Below are 27,088 nucleotides of genomic sequence, written 5' to 3'. Positions count from 1 at the left end.
TATTTTAAAAAAACTAATATCACATATTAAATTATTTTTTTACACCTAACTTTTATTAATCATATTAATCGAGTTTAAAAAATACTTTCATGCTAATGTTCAAGAATACTCTAAAAAATAATTAATAAATTAATTATTTAATTGTAAATATATCTCATATAAAATACAATTTTTCCTAATGCCCGAATTTGAACATTTCAAATTCTTACTTCACCAAGTTCTTCAATTTTTGTCCGTAGTGAGCTAGCAAGGAGACCCAATGGACCTACAAGTCATGGGGTCCAACAATCTCAGACTAATCGATCAAACTCTTTAACCTAGTTAATCATCACTAATTAACTAACAAGACTGTCCACTACAACCTATAGTTGCACGCTCCTCACTGTAGTTGATATGACCTTTCATCCTAGATATGGTTAAAAAAAAAGTTTAAAAATGCTCCTACCGTTAATATGGTGTAATCAATTTTTTTTATGTTTTCTTAAGTACAAAAAGAACCAATTTTAAAACAAATAATAATATCCTCATTTTAGTTATCTTTTAATTTTCCACTTCTTAATTTACACCAAATTTCTTAGCAACTAAAATAAAAACCAAAATTTTATGTTGAATCATAAAATCTATCAAAATTTCAAAATCAAAAGCTCACCTTGAAACGTACCAAAACGAATAAATAGTCAAATAAAAAAATATATGGCTATTCATACATATTCAACTATTAATGTATAACTTGGTTAAAACATTTCAAATCCAAAATCCCTTGGTGCTTCTTTTATTCTTTTTTATTTTTATTATAGTCAATATATCTTAATTGAAGTGTGCAGTTGTACTTATTTATTTATTTTAGATGAAAAGGGGAGTAAGAGAAAATTGAAGAAGGAAAGGGAGAAAAAAAATATGAAAAATAGAGAAGTAAAACCATATCAACATTTTTTTGTCATATAAAAATAAGGGAATGTCTTAGAATTCGCAGTTCGCGTTAAACATCCTATTTATCAATAATAATGACTTGTTGATTTTGCATCTTATTATGAAAATCAAATAAACGCATCCTTGGCTATAGTCCAAATACTAACTTTATGTAGTGACATAAACAAGATCAAGTTGACAATATATAGCCTAAATGGTCTAATAAGTATATGGATGAAATTTGGTATCTCATCCTAGTAATACTATTGGATGTTGCCCACTCTGTAGTTATTACAAGACGTTGTAAGGTGCTATAAACGATGTGATCCACAAATCATTCATGTTGAGGCATGTGAGTGGGGGCATCATATGCAATGAATTTGCATATAGACTGGACTATGAAAACAATCACTTTTCTTTATAACGACATTTACTATTAAAACTGACTATTTCATTTATCAAATAATCTAGGTTAACTCGATCTTAATCCTGAGATAGCTATGAACTCCTATTTATTCGGGATCATCCTTTGATCTGCAAACGATGAGAGCCAATAGCACTGCTCAATAAGGTTACCATTTTGGGATAAGACCGGATGAATAGCTGGGGACATAGCCTTGCAAGATAAAACTCACTCTTACCCTTTTTAGGGTTAGTAGATAGGTTATTCTCTTAAGTTCTGATTCCAGGTCTTGAACAATCGAGGCCCCACCTTTTCATGATAGAGAAAGGATTTGATTCATACAGATTATGAATCAAAATTGTTCATTAGATGGTCAGTAGGAACTTAAGGAACAAGATGTATTCACAAGGGTAAAATAGTAATTTTGACCTAGATGTGATTACGAACAACCTGTGAAGGATCGACTTACTGATTATGATTATAAAGTGGATATAATATATCTACAGTGAGAGGAGTTCAACTATGGGCTATAGTGGAATGTCCCATTAGTTATCGAATGAGGGTTAGATCAGACTAAAGAATTTAGCCGATTAATCTCGAATCGTTGGAGCCCATGATCTGTAGGTCTACGAGGTCCCCCTTCTAGCTTGTAAATGGTTAAGCTTTAAAGTAGCTTGAGAAATTAATTTGAAACGTTCAAATTAAACGGAATAGGAGAATATATATTTAAATATGATTTAAATATATGAATATGATTATTGTGCAAAAATTAATTTAATATTTGATATTAAATTAATTTTAGAAAATTATTTTAGGATTTATCAATCAAAAATGGTTTTTGAAATCAAAATTTTATTTTAAAAGAAAATTGGAAAAATTAGATTGCATGCTTCAAAATGGAAAATGTTGATTTTTCAATATAATCTTTTTCATGCTCACACAAAGCCCATTTCCTTCTTTTATTAATACTCCAAGAATGTGTTGCAAGCCATACATTTCTCTTCTTTGCATGTTCATCTGCAATAAATAAAGAAGTTTGGAGTGAATTGAAGGCATGCATAACACAAAAATTTTGAGAGAAAATTTCAGTTAGAAGAAAGAGTTCTTCAAAGTGAGCTGCTGTGAGTTTTTTTACTGTTCTTCAATGTTTCAAGCTGTTCTTGAGTCTCACAACTTGGTCTAAAGCTCCAAGAGGATAGTGGGAAAGATCTTGAGGTGGTTCACAGTGATCTTTGGTGAAGATTATTATGGATTGATCAAATTTTTGAAGAGTTCTTCGAAGGTATGATCTTAAAACTCTCTTTTTAGAAGAGCATGCTTTAGTTTCTGCCAAAATTAGTGAATTTGAATGCTTATGAATCCTTGATACTTCCGCTGCATGTTATCTAACTCTAACACAATGACAGTGACAGAACAATGCCGACGACGTCAAAAACCGAAACAACACCAATGTTGGTGATGATTGGTATGGTCAAGGGGAAGAGGGGGTTTGCAAGAGAGAAGTGAGAAAGGAGAGAAAAGATGGGTACTGAAATGAAATAGATATACTTTTTTACTCAAGTTAAAAAAAATAAATGGGGATTTTTAATGTCGATTTTAAACCGACATTGTAGTCTATCTTTAATGTCGGTTTAAAACCAACATTAAATATCCGCTTTTGTTTTAAAAAATTGACATTATACATTCGGTTTCACTTTTTTCAATCGACATTAAAGTTCAAAATTTTATAGTGATGGAAACATGAAAAACATCGTGAACTGCCGAAAGAGATGATGTCAAGGCCAGCCGATAAGCTACAGGACTGACCCGTTCTAGGATCTCAAATGGCCCAATGAACCGAGGGCTCAACTTACCTTTCCTGCCAAACCTTAACACTCCCTTCATAAGTGCCACTTTCAAAAATACTTTATCACCTACCTTAAACTCCAAATCTTTACATCTAATATCAATGTAACTCTTTTGCCTATTTTGAGCCGTCAGCATTCGGGCTCTAATCTTTTGTATCGCCTCATTGATGGTCTGAACCAACTCCAGACCCAACAATCTCCATTGACCAACCTCCGGGAGACCTATAATTCCTCCCACACAAGGCCTTAAATGGTGCCATGCTAATGGTAGCCTAGTAGCTTTTATATAAGCAAACTCCATAAAGTGCAAGTGGGAATCTTAACTCCCTAAAAACTCTAACACACATGCACGTAACATATATCCTAGTGTTTGAACCATTAAGCTGTAGGTGAAAAGTTGTAGTGAAATCCAATTTAGTATCCGATGCTGTCTGAAGACTCTTCCAAAAGTTGGATGTAAAACGAGGGTCCCTATTAGACACGATGGACACAAAAACCTCGTGCAATCTTTTTCTCGAAAGTTGATAAGTAAAACTTAATGTGTTTTCTTATTTTTAGGATATCAAGCCATAATATTAAAAAAAACTATAAAATCTAAAAATGACTTTAATATTTCTTGAACAAGAAATAAATAGTTTTATGTATAATAACGAAAATGGCCAACATAACCAAATTTTGGGCAACTAAATCAAATATTAAGTTTAAAAATCAACCAAATAACAATTGAAAAGTTGAACTTACTAATTTTAAAAATTCAATAAATGGTATGACTAAAGATAATGTACATTGGTGGACAGAACTAAAATATCTATAATGATGGGATTTCAAATTTGGAGTGAAAAAAATCTATAATGTTATAAAAAGAACTATGTATACAATAGTAATAGGGAATATGAGGAAGGGTTGATAAAAGAGAGTAGTAACAAAAACGTGAAGGGGTGGGAATAAATAAAATGAGTTATAAATAGTAACTAACGAGATGGATGGGCATAATAAGTGATAACTAATGTAAGAGATGAGAGAGAGTAGAAACTAGCGTAAGAGATGGAAGGGGATAATGAAAATTTGATTAAAATTGAAGGGCAGTATGAGAAGGTAAAATTTTTTTCATATGCCTCCATTTAATATAGTATAGATATAAATTTAGAATAGTGCTTAATTACATTTTTATTATTTTTTTAAATTAAGTTTAAATTATGTATTGGATTCTTCTCCTCCGTGTTACATTTGTTGACTACAACTTTCCTCTCTCTCATTCAATATAATCCAATTTTAGCTATATTTTAGGTGGTTGAAAATAAACCATGAATGATATTTTTATTACTATCGAATTTATATATTCTATTTAAAAATGTGATTAGTTATTTTTTCAAAAAAAAAAAAAAAAGTGGTTAGCTATCTTTCAACGAGACTGGTAGTTATTTTTCAGCGAGGTTGCCTAGAGGCAAAAACCATATTACTATTTGAGCGTGCATTGGTGTATCATGTGGGAATCAAATGGTTTTATCTATTGTCCATACACCCTTGATTTATGGAGAATAAGACAAGTGAATACTCTCATTCCGTCCACTTTTGATGAGTTACTCAATATTTTCCTTTTCCTTTCCATAAGAAAGACGACTCATATTTTTTGGAGTAATAATTTTGGAGCTTGAATATTGTTAGTTTAGCTGGAGTGTAAATAGAACACAACCACTTTATGGGAAGACATTATCTCTATGGTTGCCTTTTCTTTACAAAGTCTCCTCTCTTTTATGCTATGCTGCCTCTACAATATCGCTCAACAGGGAAGTCTTCATATAAATCGATCTGTACTCTTTTTCATTTTTTGTGTATTGTCGATGCTTCTTTATATCTTGAATTTCTCTCTAACTCTTCATCAGACTACTTTTGTATTTGTTTATCTCTGTCGTATACACTTCTTTTGGTTGTAGGGATAGATGAAGGTGCTAAGTATATGTCAACTTAATTGAGATATACCCATGCACCTACTGATCCCTCTTATCCTAAAGCTTTCAAAGAAAAAGAAAAGAAAAGAAAAGAAAAGAAAAGAACATGCCTCCTGCCACTATAAATAGAGCGATTCCTTTGCATATAAAAAACAAATTTTTCTATATTAACTTATGAAATAAAAAGGAAATAAATATTGTGATGAACCTAGTAAAATCATGCTATGAGTTGGGCTTCACATGCATTTACTTATACATACACAAAGAAAAAAAGTTGTAAACATAAAGATAAATTTCATACTTTTATTTGATAGGACAGATTAATACAAGCTTTATTCATTAGACATGAACTGAAAACCACATGTGGCTAACAATTCCTTTTCTGGATATACTTGCATCACTCTACTAATATTAATTTGGTTCAGTAGTTTTATGGCAAAACCCACCATTGCAACCATACAAGCTCTAGACCATGATTCCACATCCAGCACAAGCATTGCATTCATCAAGCACAAGCAGCAGCAATACATCAATCACTTTTCACCGTGCTTCCGCACATAGCCGCAATAGTACATCCACCACTCTTCACCGTGCTTCCACACTTAACAACAATCATGCATCCACCGCTCTTCACCATGCTTCTGCACCCAATAGCAGTAATACATCCATTACTCTTCACTGTGCTTCCACACCCAGTAAAAGCAGTGCATCCATCGCTCTTCACCGTGCCTCGCACTCGACAATAGCAGTATAGCATTGGTAGTTGATATAACTCATAACTTATAGCAAAAGTTTAAAATGTTGATGACGACGACGAAAATATATCAAGATCTTAATTTTACATCAACATCGATAAAATTTTAATGCGATGGATATTTCTAAAAAAAATAGAAAAACAAAATGTTAAAAAACAATAAATTTTAGTTGATAAATTATTTTTTTAATTATTTTTTAAACAGAGTTAAAATTTCTATTATTTATATCATATTTTTGTTAGTAATATTTGTTGCTTTTTATATCTTGTAGATTTTTTTACAATATAATATGAAAATATCGATTAAGTTTTAATGTCAATATCAAACCCATGAAAAGATAGAAATAATAACATCTTGATGGAAATTTGATACTATATTATTCTTATAGGTGAGATATTCACAATAAAATGTATTGGTTTTGTTTTTCATACTTTTCCACACGTACTATGATATATTATTATATATAGCACATTTTTGACACCCTGTTAACCTATCATACACAAACAAAAAAAGTTGCAAACATAAAGATAAATTTCATACTTTTATTTGATAGGATAGTTTGATACAAACTTTATTCATTAAACATGTACTGAAAACCTCATGTGGTTAACATGTCATTTTCAGAACATACTTGCATCACTCTACTAACATTCATTTGGTTCGGTAGTTTTATGGCTAAATCCACCATTACAACCATACAATTACCACTAGATTTAGGCCATGATTCCACATCCAGCACAAGCATTGCATCCACCGTTCTTTATCATATCATTGCACCCAATATTAGTAGTGCACCCATCGCTCTTCATCATGCTTCCGCACCCGGCAGCAGCAGTACATGCACTGCTCTTTACCGTACTTCGACACCCAACAGTAGCAGTGCATATACCGCTCATTATCGTGCTTCCACACCCAACATCAATAGTGCATGAACCACTCTTTACCGTGCTTCCATACGCAGCAGCAGCAATGAATGCACCGCTTTTTACCGTGCTTCCAAACCCAGTAGTAGCAGTGCATGCACCACCCTTTACCGTGCTCCCACACCCAGCAGCAGCAGTGCATGTACAGCTCTTTACCGAGTTTCCAAACCCAGCAGCAGCAGTGCATGCACAGCCCTTTATAGTGCTTCCACAACGAGCAGCAGCAGTGCATGCACCGCTCTTTACCATGCTTCCAAACCCAGCACCAGCAGTGCATGCACTGCTGTTTACCATGCTTCCACACCCAGTTGTAGCAGTGCATGAACCGCTCTTTATATCGCCTTGCATGCGAGGAGATGGGCCTCTAGTAGTAGCAGTGCATGCACCGCTCTTTACAGTGCTTCCACACCCAGCAGCAGTAGTACATGCACCGGTCTTTACAGTGATTCCAAACCCAGCACCAGAAGTGCATGCACTGCTCCTTACCGTGCTTCCACACCCAGGAGTAGCAGTGCATGCAACACTCTTTACCTTGCTTCCAAACCCAGCAGCAGCAGTGCATGCACCGCTGTTTACAGTGCTTCCACACCCAGTAGCAGCAGTGCATGCACCGCTTTTTACCGTGCTTCCAAACCCATCACATGTAGTGCATGCACTGCTCTTTATCGTGCTTCCACATCCAGCGAGAGCATGCACCCCTCTTACATCGCCTTGCATGCGAGGAGATGGGCCTCTAGCAGCAGCATGCAACACCGCTCTTTACAGTACTTACACACCCAGCAGCAGCAGTGCATGCACCGCTCTTTACCGTGCTTCCAAACCCAATAGCAGTAGTGCATGCACTGCTCTTTACCGTGCTTCCAGCCCGAGCAGCAATGCATGCACCGCTCTTTACCGTGCTCCAAACCCAGAAGTAGCAGTGCATGCACCGCTCTTACCGTGCTTTCACACCCAGCAGCAGCAGTGCATGAATCGCTCTTTACCGTGCTTGCAAACCCAGCAGTAGCAGTGCATGCACCGCTTTTTACCGTGCTTCCACACAGCAGTAGTGCATGCACCACGCTTACCTGCTTCCACACCCTGCAGTACCAGTGCATGCATCGCTATTTACATCGCCTTGCTGCGAGAGATGGCCTCATACATTGACCTATCTTCCAATACCTTGTACCAAATGTATCATCCATTGTTGGGTAGTTCCAGTGAACCCAATGTCCAATTTCTTTCCCACTTATCGATCTGAATCCATATCATCATGCTCCAATACCAAACCAAGTAATGTTTTCATGTCTTTGCAATAGGAAAGAGAGGGTAATTGATGAGTATGCCAAATTAGATCAATATCGTATGTGGAACACAAAACCTTTGAACAGACTCATCCATGTTACATTTGATTAGATATAGAAATCCTCTGTATCTAGCCAAAGCTTCTCGAAGGAAATCTTCATTCTTCATGTGAGGTTGAGGAACCTGTCCACATCAATTTAAGGTTAAGATTGCAAGTTTTAACCATCTAAATTTCTAATGTTATACTCCTTTAGGAAAACCTAAAACAAAGATCATAAAAAAAAAAGGTTAATATGTAAAATTAGAGCTTCCAATGATTAAATACAAAGTTCACATAACACAGAAATGAGAATTATTACAAAGTTCACATAACACAGGAAATTAAATTATTTCTTTTGTTTTTTGGGATATTGTTTGGTAGGGAATCTAGATTATTATTTTCTATTTTCAGATTCATTGAGATTATATTTGGGTAACAATCTGAATTGTATTATATATTTAAAATTTGTTTGATTTAAATATACAAAGTTTCACCTTCAATTTAGTTTATAATAATTTGGATTAGTTAACAATTTAGTCCATATACTTTCAAATTTGCAACAATTTAGTCCACGAACTTTAGTATATAATATTTTAATTCTTATACTATATAATTTATAACAATGTGGTCTATAATGTAAAAATATTCAACAAAATTAGATGTCAATGTTTATTATTTTATGACTAGACTATGTAATTAATTGTATAAAAATATTGAGTCTCTAACTAGTTAATCAGATTATTTATACAAGAAATCCCATTAAATCTTAACCTCAATTTATACTGTAGAGACTAAATCATTAAAAATTTTAAAATATAAGGACTAAATCATTACAAAGTAAAAAGTTGACTAATCTGTTAGAAAATTGAAACTACAAGAACTAAATTATTAAAAACCAAAGTTCAGAGACTAAATTGTTACTTCTATAAAAGTTTAAATACCAAAAGTGATTTTAAACCTAAATAAAAATTATATAAAAATTTTAACATAATACATGTTATTCATAAATTAACTAATAAAAAATAATTATATTCAAGCTAGTATTTATTGAGTAACTAACTACAACATTTTTCTTGCCGTAAAGAAGTATAGTTTAATGGACATCAAATATATTCAGTTAAAAAGTCCGATCCTGCATCCCACATATTGTCAAAAAAAAAAAAAAAAACATACAACTGATTTTTGGTTTATAAATATTTTATTATGGAACAAAATTTGAATATTTGAATAAATTAGAATCCTTCTACCCAATACATATACATTAAAACATGAAATATAATTCTATTTTCATCAAATCTCTTGCTTTCGAGTTGTGTATCCAATAGAGTTTGAAGACATGTTAACTGTTAAGTGCAAAATGAAATTGATTTGAAGTACATACCTGATAGAAGAAGGGGGTCTGTCTTTTAACAGCTGAAACAAGATCATATTTGGTGTACTTTTCAAGTTGTGAGAGCTGATCTTCCTCTTGTGAATTGAAGTTGAAATAGAAGGGCTCTTCAGGGTATAATTTATTCCAGACTTTTTCAGTTTCTTTTAGACTGGAACTTTCAATATTGGTAGTTGATATAACATATGAATTGTCAAGTATCTTTCCATAAAGTTCCTCACAATCAGATATGTATTGCACCTTTATAAGAATTTAAAAGATTTTGTGTTAGTCACACTCAACTGTATAACTTAGTGTATGTCGGGAAGTGATGTCGGAATAGTTAAAAATTACTTTTGTAATTTTCAAAATAACTGTAAAACATGAATTTTAATAATTCAAAATCGATTTTGATGATATGAAAATCATATTTAAAATTATAAAACTAAATACTAAATTAATTTTGAGTGATTAAAGACGTGTCTCGGAGTGATTTTGAACATAACAAAATTGATCCTTAACAATTATAAAATCACTCTCAAACATACTCTTAATCCAACTATCGACTATGAATATCAGAAGTGGAAAAGATGCATACAGGATTCAATCTGTGACAATGCCAAATCCATTCACAGTCCTAAGGGACAACTAAAGGTCCTTCAGATAGTGGAGATCCAGAATGTTTGGCAAGCAATGGAAGCCAGTAAGCATTGTACCTACAAGAAGAATTTTTAGACATAAGAAATAATTTTGACATCTAATCCTCAATATATGGAGTAGTAATTGAAGACAATCATCGAGTGGTAATAGAAAAATATACAAACTCATAAAAGGATAACTTATCCCTTCTCTACATTGATCATAACATTTTTGTTCTTGTTTCCTTCTTCTCCTTTATCATTTTTTACGGAATGGGCTCAGTTCCATAGAAGGAGGTCAAATTTGAGAAATTGTTCGCTTTCTAGTTTTATTTTTACGTTGTGTTTGTTCTCTGCCATGTTTGGCACACATGTATGTCTGAGAAAAATCAGCACTTGGGGTTGAATCCTACTAGAAACAAGTTGTTTTTCATCTTATAGAGTAATTTAATTAGTGTTGGATATGAGTCGAGACATTATCTAAAGTAAATGGCTTGAGTGAGCAATTACTGTTGCATATCAAATTTTGATAACATTTAACGAATAGATATAATTATATTATTATCATACATACGTTAATTTTATATCAGAACTTATGTGTATTTGATAATATAAGCTTTTTATAATTTATTTTTGATGATTTTGGGTGCATTTTATTTATCTTTATATTATATAAATACATTGAATTTAAACGATAAAAAAAAAATCGAAACACAAAAAAGTTATCAAACGGTACTTAGATTTTTTTAACCTGTAAATAGCCCTATCAAGGCTTGGGCCTTCATGAAGGAACGGATTGCTATCAACTTCTGAGAGAAATTGAAGCTGATGTTTAGCTGCAGCTACAAGATCAACACCTATTTCAATCTTCTGTGCTTTTTCCCATTCAAGCTCTTTGTTCTTCTCCACCTTCCTGTGACATATCAGAAACCCCTTTGATCAAACTATATATTATATTGCTAATAATAATCATCATGTAACACTAACTACATTAAAAATTAAACTAATGCATGAGGAAAAGGATATAAATATATATTACCTTAAAATTCCTTCAGCATGAGAGATTTGAAGTGGGAGTGAAGACATGGCTACAGATTTTAGAATTGTAAAAGAAGGAGAAAGTTGTAATGTGATGAGATTTTTTTGTTAACCAAGAACATCTATTTATAGTCGAAGGATTTCTTTTTTCTAATATAATAATGGAGAAAGGTTTCAAACTTGCAAATCACTTAGTCGATAACACATCCATATGTCAATTGAGTGGCTTTACTTATAGCAAAAATTTAAAATGTTGATGTTGACAAAAATATATCATGATCTTAATTTTACATCAATATTGACAAAATTTCAAGTTCAATGATATTTTTGAAAAAATTAGAAAAACCAAAAATTAAAAAAAATTAAGTTAATAAATAAAATTTTTATTATTTTTTAAAAAAAGTTAAAATATCTATTATTTATATTATATTAATGTTAGTAACATTTGTTACTTATTTTTTATATCTCGTGGATTTTTCTATGATATAATATGGAAATAATGATTCCGTTATTATGTCAATACCGAATCTATGAAAATGTAAAAATATCAACATCTTGATGGAAATGAGGTATTTACAATATAATGTGTTGATTTTGTTTTTCGTATTTTTCCACAAGTACTATGATATATTATTATATATAGCACATTTTTCACACTCTGTCGACATGTCCATTACAAATTATTAAAGTTGAATAACACAATTAATAAAAAAGCCATATTCATGAATTTCGAGGGAAAAGAAGACAGAGGTTAGAGAAAGCTTGGGAATCTCTTTTTAATCAAATCTTCACATATGGATAAGAACTATATATGTGGACATAAGCTTCTTAAACCATATTTGTGGACAAAACATTTTTTATTATGTTGAAGATCAAATGGGTGGATCATATAATTAATCCATTAAACTATGTTTTTTTTAATGTTTTATAGATTATTTTTTACGATATATTGAAAATATTGATTCTCCTCTCATGCCGATATCGAACTCATAAATACGTAAAATATTGATGAAAATATTGACATGTTGATGAAAATTTAATACCATTATTCTAAATAAAAAAAAAAAAACAACCTTTTTAATACAATAAGTAGAGGAAGGGTACAAACTCTACTTTCTATATATACTCGTTTTGTTGGAATGAATTATTGTTTCGAGGTATGATGAGAATATTAGGAAGGTATATCCTAGTAGAAGATGTCGTGGTACACCTTCTGATCCCATTATCTGGTATTTTGTTCAAAGAGAGGTATGAATATTTGAACTCCAACATCAGAAGAGATAATATTTATGCGTTATGATTTTTTTTTGAACATTTATTTATTATGATAGAACTATATTCACTTTCACAGATAAAATATTTAAAAAAGTATATAATGATGTTAATTTAGTATAGGTAGTTTCATTTTTTGAAGAATAAACAAACAACTATAGGATACATGCAGAAGAAAAAGTGAGATAGAGAGAGTTTCTAAAATGATATATTTTATTTATAATTTACAATTACTGTTACATTTTTTTAATATGATATTAATGTCAATGAAAATCCAATTCATCCATTGAAAAAGATATAAGTTTCAATCTTTGTTATTCTACAAAAATAGAAGATTTTTCTTTCTATTAAAAACATATATGTACCATTGAAAATTACAATACCTTATAATTTTAATTATGTACCAGCATCATGTCAAAAACTTTTCTATATAATATTAATTTACAAAGAACTAGATTAGGATGAAAAACTTCTCTACCAACTTTGGTGCTAAAAAATCTACTTTATTTTGTAATTATGATATCTCTACCCTAAATCTTAATTGGAATACTTTCTCGACCTCTCATTCTCATCCAAATCAAATATTCTTTATTTATTTTTTTTTGTTGCAATTAAGATATCTTCATGAGATGGGAAATATGATGAAGGCTATGAATGTGTCAACTAATTGAGATATTTGGATGCGCCTACTATCTCTTTTCCATCTAACCTATCTTGTTCAAAACAATTATCTAAACTTGGTTTTTTTTTCTTCACTTCACAAAAGAAAAGGGGAAATAATTTCTTTAGAGTTTAGAATAAAGATACCGTTCTAATCTAGATTTCTATTTCAATTTCCACAAAAAAATTATGTTCAATCTCCAATTAAAACAAGAACGCTTAAATATTGAGTGTCTTGATTTTTCCATATATTTGTTACACAATTCAACTTAAAAATATTAGGCAAAATGGATATTTGGTCCTTAAATTTGAAGTTGATGTCTAATTTACACCAAATTTCTTAGCAACTAAAAATAAAACTAAAATTTTAAGTTGAGTCATAAATCATTCTCAAAATTTCAAAATCAAAAGCTCACTTGAAACTACCAAAACGAATAAATAGTCAAATAAAAAAATATATTGCATTAATACATATTCAACTACTAATGTGTAACTTTGTTAAAACATTTAAAATCCACCTAGTGTTTCTTTTATTATAGTCAATATATCTTAATTGAAGTGTGCAGTTGTATTTGTTTTTTTATTTTAGATGAAAAGGGAGTAAGAGAGAATTGAAGAAGGAAAGGGAAAAAAAGATGAAAAATAGAGAAGTAAACCCATATCAACGTTTTTTTTATATAATAAAAATAAGGTATTTTTTTTAAAATTTAAGATATTTTTTGAAACTTTTGAAAGTTCAGAATATTTTGACACAAAATATTAATGTTTTACATCTAAAATACGTTAAGACATTTTTAAAATTTTTGAAAATTCAAGAATATTTTTTTATAGAAAATATAAAATTTGACCGTATTTTGTATAATTTAACCTTCATTAATATTATGATTAAAAAGAAGCAAAAATTACTTTTTATTCTTAAGGGGATTGCTCATTCAAATAACATTGATTAATGTTTCAATTCCTATATATTGTTAGAACTCATTTTACATATGTATATATTCCTTTAATAGGTTATCTAATTTAAAAAAAAAAGAAACATTGTCAGAAGTATTCAATTTCCTCACATGGCGATTGATAATATTCCTGATTACTTGGCCAATTCATTTTTAAAATAAATAAAGGAAACCATCATTGAACCTTGCAACTACTAATTCACATGGGAAGAATACGACAAAATAAATAAATAAAAATTGGTTCACATAAATTTTACATTGGAACCAAATGTCAATCAAAGTGACAAAATGCAGATAAATAATATTATAAGAAAAATAGTTCAAAAATAGTTCATATTTTCAATATAGTGATTATTTTGAATTGAATGCTGAATGCTGAATTCATTTTTAAGGACAATAGTTGAAGAGGAAACTTACAAATGGACCAATTAACATAATTTTAAATGATAAGTTTTTGTACCTTGAGATTAGTGATTAATTTATCCATCTTAATAATAATAATAACATAATAAATGATAATAATAATAATAAAGTGCAGCTGCAAGAGCAATTGTAAATTAGCAAGTCATTAGTAAAGTTTAGACAATATACAGATAATGCAAAAGATTTACATATATAATAATTTAGACAAACACTTGAAGTTTATCAATATGGAGTCTATAACTTATAAGATTTTTCTATTATTAGTGATAGATTTTATCATGATATAAGTTTATTACTTAAAGAAGTTTATCATTGATAACTCGTAGCGTGTAGAGTCTATCTAGTACTCTATCAAGATAGTTTTCTATCGGTGATATGATGTATCATTGATATAGACTCTATGAGTGATTAAAGTCTATGACTAATAGGCTTATATTATTTGAAACTTATCAACAGACGATAGCCAAATAATAGATTTCACATAGCATATAGAAATATATCATTCATATAGAAGGCTACTTACAAACTTTTGAGCTCAAAATCATTGATTGACCCAAAAGCTTATGCCGATGGGTGAAGGTAAATTTTAAGATATGGGACAAAATAGCAAGAATTCGAGTTTCATTTGGAGTTTCGGCGAATTTTGGAAATAAATGGTTTTTGCAAAACGTGTGCCACTCACATGAGATTATTTTTATAATACCTGGTTTGACTTTCGCGTGGTCTTCTGTAAAAAAAATATCAAATAATTGTATTGATATAGCGTGAATCAATCAAAGTAGTGTAAATGGGCCAACTCAGTTATCAGTTTTGACCTTACAGATTTTAGAGAAAGAAATTATCCCATTTTTCGCCCCAATTTGAATTTTATATGGTAGTTTTCTCCTATTAGATTTGTATAACCATCTTTTCAAATTCATTCGAAAAAAAAAAAGTCTATCTTCGATTTTGTTTGACTTAACCATCATTTTTTAGGTTCCTGTTTAGAATAGAATAATTTATCTTTTTATTTTTTCTTCCTTAATATCAATATATTCCGGTAATTAACTAACATATAGTTACACATATACATTAATTATAATTAAAATTATGAGATTTTAACCAATTATTTTTTTCGTGATTCGTTATTATAACAAAATTTTGTTTTCTCCATGAATATCAAATCTATGTTTTGTTTATCAACTCGATTTTATTTTATTTATTTTTACTTATTATATTAATTTTCATATCAAATTCGATTTTATCCTATTCTTTTCCAATTTGTTTGTACTTTTATTATCAATTTCAATTCTTTTTAACTTTTTTCGAAATTGATCTAGTTTTATCTAATTCTTTTTAAATTTTCATATATTAAGAGATATGTATTCTATCATGACTCTTTTTTTTTTTTAATTCATGCGATTTTTTCGTTTATACTATTACTATTCGTATAATTATTATTTTAAAATGAATAATATAATATATAATAGTATATCATTGGTATTATAAATGGAATATTTCGAGATCTTGTGTAGTAAAGTAATTATTTCAATTATTGGATTTGATTCATTTAATTTTTGTACTCTAAATGTTGGTAAGATACATGAAATCAATTCTCATTGTCAATTTATTTGAAATAAAATCATGTTATCTAATATATTATCAAAGGCCTAAAGTCAAAATCAATGGGTTGAGGTTTTGACATTGAATAAATGAAGGATTTCACTCTCTTTATAAGGTATGGTTATATGAGTTATTCTTAAATGCATTCTTCTTTAATAAGCGAAAGAAAAGCCAGATAATTTTTAATTATAAATTAATATAATGCTCTAGGTCGAAGATTTGAACAATTAGAAAAATTAATTTGACACTTTGTGACACTGACATCTTTCTATTATGTTTGATACATGAATGAACTAAGATCGCATCTGAAGGAAAGAAAACATGAAGATATGAAAGTTGTGGTTAAGAAAGGCTTAAAAACAAAATTATACACTATAAGAAAAAAGAGGCTCTCTATCATGCCTAAAATCGCCTCGGGAGATTCGTTGTTGGGAGATAGGTCTCTCCGAAAAAGTAGAGAAGCTCGGAGTTAGAAATAACTCTGCGACGCTTATACTAGTCTTCGGGAGATTAACTATCTCCCGACTGTTAGAACATTACCCGTCAGTTACTCCCAACAACTCCCGACGGTTGAAACTCCCAACGGATCTCCCGACGGCTATCGAGAGTCGTTGAGAGATCCAGTATAAAATCCCAAATCGTTATAAAGGCAGATCAGATCTACCTTCTTCTTCCCAAATCCCAAACCCTGGGCCAAATTGAGAGAAAGAGTCGTCCATTCATCCCCCATTGATCGTCCATTCAGCCACGAACAGCTCCACCCATTGCCATCGCTGTTGAGAGAGAAAGGTCATCGACAAGATCTGCTGCGATCTGCTGCTCGTTCGACCAGCTCTGACGCTATCGGTAATGTCTTCTTTTGCCTTTTTTTTTTTATTTAGTTTCGTTGTTGTTTTAGTTTCGTCATTTTGGATAGTTTTTATATTTATGAAAGCTAATTCTTTTTTCTTCAAAATCTATGTAAAAATGAGAGTTTATAAGTCATTTATGGAACCTGAATGTCGATAGTCTTTTTGGCTATTTTATGAAACATTTCTGTTGATTAGTAGTAGGAGGAAATTAAAGACACAATGGAATGTTGTGGATGATGGAGAGAGAGTTGAGAAGGCATATCATTATTTTGTTGTTAATTAATTTAAGGGCCCTCCAAGATTTATGAGTACTCTTTGTCCTTTGTCCTTTAATAAATTTTCTTATTTGTTAATTATGCTTTCTGTCCTCTTGTTTTTTAAGATGTGAGCTTTTGACCATTGAGAAAGGAAAGAATATATAACGAGGTGAAGATTGCTATAGATAGATGATATCATTATGTCACTCTAAAATCCCATATGGTAATATATATTAATAACCAAATTAGTCACAATATTTTCTCTGTCATATAACTACTAGACCAGAATTTTCTGATAGGATTTGATATTTTATGTGCTCAAGATAGAAGTTTGAGGTGCTGCAATAACCCACTATGATTTCTTCTTCTTGATCTTTTTCTCCTCTCAAATCAACTTGATAACTTTATAATCCAGTACTAGTACATAGCTTTCTTAGTTAACCAGCTTTGGAGTTTAATAACAAATAAGCTTAATCACTAAATTGAATATTTGGATATTTACACATTTAGTTTGGTTACGTTTTCCTATTACGGTTATATATGATCATATTCTTATTCTTAGAGATTAAAGTTGATCAACTTCTTATTTCTTCTAACATTTCATGGAATATATGTTTGGTAAACAATTTGGATGTGATGATATGAACTTTTGACATTTTAGTTAATCTAGGTTATTGTTTTGGATTACAAGTTGGTCAGAAAATGTTTATTTTAAGGATGAATAAAGAATGAATCAAACTAAGGAATAAGTTATCATTAGAGTATAGAGAAGGAGTTTCCCAGTTTTTAGATGTGACGAAGTTTCATGTTAATGATTCTGGACGAATAAGATATCCATGCAAGAATTGTATGAATTCAATTTTGGAAAAATTAGATATTGTGGAGCGGCATCTATTAACATATAGAATATCTCATTCATACTGTGAATGAGTATATAATGGAGAGCCAGTTAACTTATCTAGAGGTTTTGAAAGTCATACAACTCATTTAATACACAATGTTGAAGTAGATAGTATAGAGGGTAATGTTGTTGAAGAAAATGAGATGTTGAATCTTATAAATATGATTGTGTATTATTATATCGAAAAGAATTTTAAGATTTGCAACAACGCCTAATTTGTGGTGAGTCTCCGTACAAAGTTAATGATGGTAAGGGTAAAAAAAATACCACATAAGGTTTTGCATCATTTTTCATTTGTATCGATATTAAAAGGATTGTTTGCATCAAACGAAGGCGCTTTCGACATAAGATGACATAAAGATAAGCGAATTGAAATGGAGGATGTGTTATGACATCCAACTGATGCAGAGGGGTGAAAACATTTTGATCGTGAATTTCCTCATTTCACTTTACATCCCTGAAATGTTCATTTAGGATTAACTCCAAATGAGATCAATCCATTTGGAAATATGAGTATTTCGTATAGTATGTGGCCTATAGTGATAATCCCTTATAATTTGTCCCCCTTGAAAATGCATTAAGGAAACAAAATTTTTCATGTCTTTGCTTATACCTTGTCAAAAATCTCCTATATGCCACTTTACTTGCTTTTTTTGGTTGAAGAGTTTAAAGACTTATGGACAATTGGTATTCAAACTTATGATTTTGTTACTGGTGAGTTATGCCACCTTATTATTATTAATGACTTCCCTACGTATGGTGACTTATCTGGATGGATTACAAAAGGTTATCAAGCATGTCCCATATGCAAAGAAGATAATTCGTCCTTCGGGATAAGAGGAAAAATATCATTTATGAGACAACGATGATATCTTCCAGAGAATCATAGTTGACACTGAAGTATGCAACATTATGGAAAAGTTGAACGTAGACGTCCTTAAGTCGTAATGAATGGAGAAGAGATCTTACAAGAAATAAATATGTTAACTTTTTTGTGCTTAGCAAACATTCATCGAACCAAGATAAAAAAAGAAAACGAATTCTAAACTGGACTAAGAAAAGTAGTTTTTTTCCAACTTCTATATTAGTCCAGACTATTGTTACGACATAAATTGGATGTAATGCATATTGAAAAAAAACATATGCGACAATTTGGTGGGCACATTGTTAAATATTGAAGGAAAGATGAAGAATACAACGAACACTCGATTAGACTTACAAGATTTGAAGATAAGAAAGGACTTACACTTGATACAGGTCAATAACAAATTTGTTAAACCACATGCAGCGTACACATGAACTAATTGTGAATGGATTTCATTTTATAAGTATTTGAAATCAGTGAAATTTGTTAATCGATTCAGGTCTAATATATCACGATGTGTAAATGAAAATCTGAAAACACACGACTGTCATGTGTTGCTTCTTAGATACTCTCTATCGGTAACGAGCATATCTACTGAAGAACGTATCGACTGCTATTGTTGAATTGTGTGCATTCTTTCGCAACTTATGTGCAAAAATAATACGTGTAAGTGATTTGAACAGACTACAAGTAGACATCATAGTCATGCTCTATAAATTTGAGAAAATATTCCCGCCTACTTTCTTCAATGGAATGGTACATCTTGTTGTTCATCTACAATATGAAACCTAACTGGTGGGTTCGGTTAGTTACAGTTATATGTATCCTATTGAAAGAAGTTTACGAACATTAAAACAATTTGTACGGAACAAAGCACGTTCTGAGGGATCTATAGCTCAAGCATATGTAACGAATGAATCATGCAACTTTTGCTCGCAATATCTAAGTGGGATTGAAATGAGATTCAATAGAGATGAACGAAATGATGATAACATTCCCGATCATGAGATATTTGGTGAATTTGGATTATTTAGGCAGAGGGTACGACCATTAGGAGCGTCAAATTTATAGATACTAACGGTGGAGGAAAAGCGTATCGCACATTGGTACATTCTCAACAGTTGTAAAGAAATAACAAATTATCGCAAGTATGTTTCAAACTTTATAAATTTCTAAGTTCTAAAATAAATTCTTTGATATAACTTTTTAATGATCAATTCTAGGCGACACTTTAGGTTAATTCGTTGTGAAGCTCAAAGCAACTCTAACTTATATATAAGACATCAAAACAAATTTTCCGATTGGTTCAGATTTCAGATATACATAGTATTAGAAGTTGAGAGGTGATTCATCTTCTGTAGTCATTTTTCATGTATAATTAATTACCAGGTTCTACAACGGTGCAAGAGAGAAGATCACTCTGATGATTTCTTTTCACTTGTAATGGGACCTTCGTCTGAGGTGCGCTCTTACAATGGATGCATTGTTAATGGGGGTACGACTTCACACTGTAGAGCGTGATAACCATCGGCCTACACAAAATTGTGGAGTCTTAGTGGCCGAGGAGATCAGTGAGGACGGAAGTATGGATAACAATTTCTATGGTGTCGTAGACGAAATACTAGATTTCTAATATTCAAACAGAAGACATGTTACATATAACAACAAAAGTAATAGGACACATGTGGATTTAGGATACAAATCGATCAATACATCGCGCTTTTGATATGTTGTGAGCCTTTAATATTTGCTATCCAAGCACATCAAGTCGTTTACCTTAATGACATAAAATATGATAGCAATTGGAAAGTCGTTCAAGTAGTCCAAAATAATCGAATATGGGATGTACCAAAAGTGAATGATGTTGAAAATGAACAACTAGATTTACTAAAAATTTTCTATGGAGTTCAATTTGATGAACCCATTGAGGAGGTTACTTTATGCAAAGTTGACGTTGATCATACAGTTGCGGAACAACCAGTTATTCAACATGACGATGATGACCTCATAAACGATGATGAAGAACAATTTTCTCCCAATAACAGTTCAAGTGCTAATGAATAATTTGATTTAGATGACGATGATGAGTAATCATGTATCTACTCAATTGTCTTTCTCTATTTTCACGTATTTCATATTAATTTTATATTATTTTTTCTTTTTGATGTTTGTACAGATACGATGTCAACCCCTAATAGGCAATAGGAGGCTGATGAAGAATTCCATGAGTAAGAGATATATCTAAACAACACGAGATCTCTTGTGGGTGACACTTCAGGTTAGTATTCGTACACATCTTCGATTGATTGAAATACATCCTAAACTGTTTAAAATTTTTTATTCCTCAGATAGTAGCTCTTCATCCATTTGGAGGAAAGGTGAACATTAGCCAAACATCGAGATGGAAAAATACGTCCAGAAACATGGGATCAGAATTCCAATGGTGATAAATGAGGGGGAGATGAAGCCAATTTCTCAACATTCAGTACGGTTTAGTAATGCAATTGGTGTTGTCGTTAGATCTGCATTTCCAGTACGATTTTGTACTTTTGCTGATGTTCCAAACGAATTTTTAGAATTGGCTAAGAGTCAATTGTTGGTATGTTTATAAGTTTATTCTTTTAGATTGACATGAACATCGTATATGCTAATTATTCCTTAATTCTTTTCTAGCCTTATTTCGTGCTTGATTTACCCAGTCAAGTACTTAATCGTTTTATAAAACATCAAATGCAAAACTACTTCAAAGAATTCATAGCACATATACATAGACATTACGAGAAATCTAGCAACCCTCAACAAGCACATGCCAACTTGCCTCGCTGGCTTAAGAATAGACCAGAAGATTGGTATTTTTTGTGTGAACACTTCAAGAGTGAAGAGTTTCAGGTTAGAATAATTTAGGGCATGTATCATTTACTTCATTTACTATTGTAAAATATCTTTTTATTTTTCTTTGTAGTTCGAATCTAGAAAATTTCAAAGATGAGCAGGAAGAATAGAGAGAAATTACCATTTGACCACATAGGCGGATCAAAGTCATTCCTTCAAATTCAATCAGAGCTGCAGGAAAAGGAAGGTCGAGAAATAGGACATGTTAACCTATTTAGGGAAACATGCTCTAAAGGTGGCAATTTCGTGAATCATGCAGTTATAATGAATTTTGTTTTATTTGCGTCTTGTTTTTCATTTCTAAGCTCTGTCATCGTACTTACACACTTAATTAATATGTGTAGAATAAAATGTTAGAATTACAATCCAACCTCACTCTAAATGGTTCCCAACCACTACAAGGGATGAAATCTATGAGACGGTTTTGGGTAGACAACCCAAATTTGTAAAAGGCCTAGGTTGGGGCCCTAAACCTATGTTAAGAAGGGGTAGTAGCTCATCAAGTTCGTCATCTACTTAAGGAACGAAAAGTATGGAGGTGAGGGAATTAAAAGCCAGTTTCGAATAGTTTCAATCGAGGATTAAGGAATTTGAAGACGTTCAAAAACAAATGAGAGAGGATCACGCAAGACAAATGGAATAAATGAAAAAAAAAATGATTGAAGACATGATACAATCACAAAGAGGAGGGTCATCGAATTAGGTATCATTACTTCATTATTTAGTTCTCTAATATGTTGCTATCCTACAGTTATGATAGCAAACTAGTTATGTCTTACTAGCAGTTTTATGATAAAGAATTGTTGGCTATTGCAATTATGGTAGCCAAACAACTGGATTTTTATGTGTTTTTTTTGTTGTTATTGTGTCTTTGTGGATGTCTATTAGTGTTGGGAATGTCGTGGGGAGTGGGTAGAGTTTGATTGTACTTGTTTTGCCGTTGAACTTGGAGTTTTTGTGTGTTTATTGATGTTTATGAAGTTTGAATGTTGTGAGGGGTGGGTTGAGTTTGGTTTAGATTATTTTAGGGGGAAGTTGGATTTTTTTGTATGTTTGTTGATGTTTATGAAGTTTGAATGTTGTAGGGGTGGGTAGAATTTGATTATAATCATTTTGGAGTTGAACTTGGAGGTTTTGTGTGTTTTTGGAAGAAAGCATGCACCGTTGAAGCAATGATCGATGACGTTCTTATTACATAAAACTTAGAATAAGCATGCATAAAGGGCTAGAAAATACAACCTTTGTAGAAACCACCGCTATATTCGTCTCCTTGCTCGATCGATACCACCAACGGTAAATCCTCGGTATTCTCTGGTTGAAGAACACGGAGGCTGGACCATTTTGTTAGTGAAGACAAAGGAATTTCACTATAGAAAAGGGGAGAGTAAAGTGATTTTGGTGGAAGAGTCAAATGAAAAGTCAAAGAAGCATTAGTTTAACTACATTTTAAAAACCAAACCATTTAAAGGCAAATTTTAAAAACCAAACCATTTAAAGGCAAATTGCAATCATTTTCATCATATGTTTTTTAACCTTAAAAGACATTTTCATAATTTAGAAAATATTTATAAAAAAAAACTAATATCACATATTAAATTATTTTTTACACCTAACTTTTATTAATCATATTAATCAAGTTTAAAAAATACTTTCATGCTAATGTTCAAGAATACTCTAAAAAATAAATAATAAATTAATTATTTAATTGTAAATTATATCTCATATAAAATACAATTTTTCCTAATGCCCGAATTTGAACATTTCAAATTCTTACTTCACCATGTTCTTCAGTTTTTGTCCGTAGTGAGCTAGCAAGGAGACCAAATAGACCTACAGGTCATGGGATCCAACAATCCCAGACTAACCGATCAAACTCTTTAACCTAGTTAATCATCACTAATTAACTAACAAGACTGTCCACTACAGCCTATAGTTGCACGCTCCTCACTGTAGTTGATATGACCTTTCATCCTAGATATGGTTAAAAAAAAGTTTAAAAAATGCTCCTACCGTTGATATGGTGTAATCCATTTGTTTGATGTTTTCTTAAGTACAAAAAGAACCAATTTTAAAACAAATAATAATATCCTCATTTTAGTTAGCTTTTAATTTTCCACTCCTTAATTTACACCAAATTTCTTAGCAACTAAAATAAAAACCAAAATTTTATGTTGAATCATAAAATCTATCAAAATTTCAAAATCAAAAGCTCACCTTGAAACGTACCAAAACGAATAAATAGTCAAATAAAAAAATGTGGCTATTCATACATATTCAACTACCTAACTAATGGTATAACTTTGTTAAAACATTGAAATCCAAAATCCCTTCGGTGTTTCTTTTATTCTTTTTATTTTATAATAGTCAATATATTTAATTGAAGTGTGCAGTTGTACTTATTTATTTATTTTAGATGAAAAGGGGAGTAAAGAGAAATTGAAGAAGGAAATGGAGAGAAAGATGAAAAAATAGAAAAGTAAAACCATATCAACAGTTTTTTTTCATATAAAATAGAGGGAATGTCCTAAAACTCGCAGTTTGCGTTAAACATTCTAATTTATCAATAATAATGACTTTGTTGATTTTGCATCTTATATGAAAATCCAATAAACGCAATCCTTGGCTAATAGTCCAAATGCTTAATAACTTTATGTTAGTGATATAAACAGGATCAAATTGACAGTATATAGCCTAAATGATCTAATAAGGACATGGATGAAATTTGGTATCTCATCCTAGAAACACTATTGGATGCGGCCCACTCTGTAGTTGTTACAAAGAAGTTGTAAGGTGCTATAAAGGATGTGATCCACAATATCGTTCATGTTGAGACATGTGAATGGGGGCATCCTATGCAATGAGTTTGCATATAGATTGGACCATGAAAACAAGTCACTTTTTCTTAGCTGTAACGACCATTTACTGTTAAAACTGACGAATTCATTTATCAAATAACCTAGGTTAACTCGATCTAATCCTGAGCTAGCTATGAACTCTTGTTTGTTCGAGATAATCCCTTTGATCTGCAAACGGTTGAGAGTAGTCCAATAACACTGCTCAATAAGGTTACCACATTTGGGGATAAAGACTAGATGAATAGCTGGGACAAAGCCTTGCAAGATAGGAACTCACTCCTACCCTATTCAGGTTGAAGATAGGTTGTTCTCTTAAGTTCTGATTCCAGGTCCTTGAACAATCAGGAACCCCGCTGTAACGACCAGATCCTTACACATTAATGATCCGACCGCTACGCAATGCAATACTATAGACTTTCTATCATGAGATGCAAGTTTTGGGTTGAAATTTGAAAGACAAGATCTAATTTTATTAATTAGATAGAAAAACTATATAAAAAGTTTATTTATTAAAACATCAGGATCCATAAAACATTAGCGTGGTGGTACAAAAATGCATATGCCTATAATAGTGAGTTTGATGGTTAGCCATTTGAGCGACGTCTAATTCCTGCACATCTACGCTGTGTCCTTGCCTACAAAGTTTGTAAAAATATCGGATGAGTATATAATATACCCAGTAAGTAAGTTCTCACGTAGGGTAGTGACAAATGCACAATCACAAAGCAAACATTTCATGAAAACATATTGATCGGGACCGAAAATGTATAATAACATGTGGTGGTCGGTTATGCTTCCAACATAAATCTCTCCGCCCTGATAGGAATGATGAAGACCTAAGCGAAACTAACCCATCTGATGATTAGCGAGTCATTAGTCAGTATGAGCACAGAGTCGCTTCCAACATCAACCATTAGTATAATACGGTAATATTGGACTAGAGGGGTGCAACCATACATACCCTGCTAGTCCTAGCATAAACATAACGTAAGATTAGGCCTGGAGGGGTGCAGCCATACATGCTCTGCCAGCCCTGGAAGCATAAATTTCTCCGCCCTGATAGGAAGATAAGGACTTAAGCGGAAACTAACACATCTGATGATTAGCGGGTCATGGAGTCAGTAAGGGCCCCAGAGTCGCATCCAACATCAACCATTAACATAAACGTAAGATTAGATTGGAAAGCATAACTTACACCTATTAAAACTTGACTTTTAACGTAATCCGTTGAACAAACATAATGCATGGGGTCCCTTGTAGAGAAACGTGTTCTAAACATGTAATGTGCAATATAACAATTAATCATAATCAGAACAACATAATAAAGGTACACTACCATAGATACTTAAAGAGAGGGTGAGATAAACTACTTACTGTGATCTAGTTATTCCCTTATTATTCTTTATGATTGATTCAGTAGAGCTTCCCCTTTTTAAAACTAGAAGGAAATTTGGGCAGCACCTTACCTGAGCTTTTTCTCTTTCTAATCCTCAACAAAACTTCCTCACTCACACTTACTCTTTCACACGATTATTTGTTACTGAGATTTGTTTGAGAATGGGTTAATCTTTAGGCAAAGGGTCCTATTTATAGTAAGTTTTCAGCTCTTCTCAGTGTGACAAATCATCGTACAGGTGGCTTCTTTAAAATTACTTAGGGTTTAAGGGATTCCTCTCAAATAAGACACCTAAACTTGGGCTACGTTTGTCCATACATCATCATTCTTTTATTTGTATTCAACTTTAGGGTTTTCTATGTATATCTATAATATCGTGGCCAATTCAACGCATAATTCGCGCTTCTGTCCAAATCTCGCTTACTCTACTGTCAGAAATCTCGCCTTCTCCTGTTTTCTCACTAGGAATTCGCTCTGTCCACTCTCGCTTTGTCCCAAATCTAACTTTGTCCAAATCTCGCTCCGATCCAAATCTCGCTCTTCCCTGCTCTCTCAGAATCCGCTCTCCAGCTTTCTCGTTGGAATCCTTCTCTCCACTCTCGCTCTCAAATTTTCCTCTTCCGTCTCGCTCTCTCCAACTTCTCGCTACAATTCTCGCACTCTCCGATTTTTCCTTCAATCTCGTCTGCTCTCTCTACTCTCGCCAGCCTCAATCTTGCTAGCCTTGCTTGCTGGGGTTTCTCGCTCTCCAATTCTCTTCCTCGATTGCGCAACTCTCTCTCAGTATCTCGCTCTCTCTAGTTTTCTCGTTGCAATTCTCACTCTCTCCAATTTTCTTTCAATCTCGCTCTTCCTGCTTTTCTTCGTTCTCTCCACTCTCGCTTTCTCCAATTTTCTCTTCAAATCTCAGCTCTCTCCATCTTTCTCTCTCTCTCCAATTTTCTTTTATTTTACTTATTTATTTATTTATTTATCATTCAATTAAGAGTCTCGCTCCTCAAATCTC

General features: G+C 32.0%; 1 protein-coding gene and 1 pseudogene across 1 annotated transcript; both read right to left on the bottom strand.

Annotated features, from left to right (window-relative positions):
- Positions 1-6,576: 6,576 nt before the first annotated feature.
- On the bottom strand, positions 6,577-7,503 carry LOC120069917 (trophinin-like). The gene has a single exon (XM_039021754.1). It carries the CDS (start codon positions 7,501-7,503, stop codon positions 6,577-6,579), a length of 927 nt encoding a protein of 308 aa, XP_038877682.1.
- Positions 7,504-7,889: 386 nt separating this feature from the next.
- Positions 7,890-11,245, bottom strand: LOC120069916 (annotated as a pseudogene).
- Positions 11,246-27,088: the final 15,843 nt, after the last annotated feature.

The sequence above is a fragment of the Benincasa hispida genome, unplaced genomic scaffold (assembly GCF_009727055.1).
Source record: "Benincasa hispida cultivar B227 unplaced genomic scaffold, ASM972705v1 Contig678, whole genome shotgun sequence".
Classification (NCBI taxonomy): domain Eukaryota; kingdom Viridiplantae; phylum Streptophyta; class Magnoliopsida; order Cucurbitales; family Cucurbitaceae; genus Benincasa; species Benincasa hispida.
The sequence above is the reverse complement of the archived record's forward strand: the minus strand, read 5'-3'. Positions and strand labels throughout refer to the sequence as shown.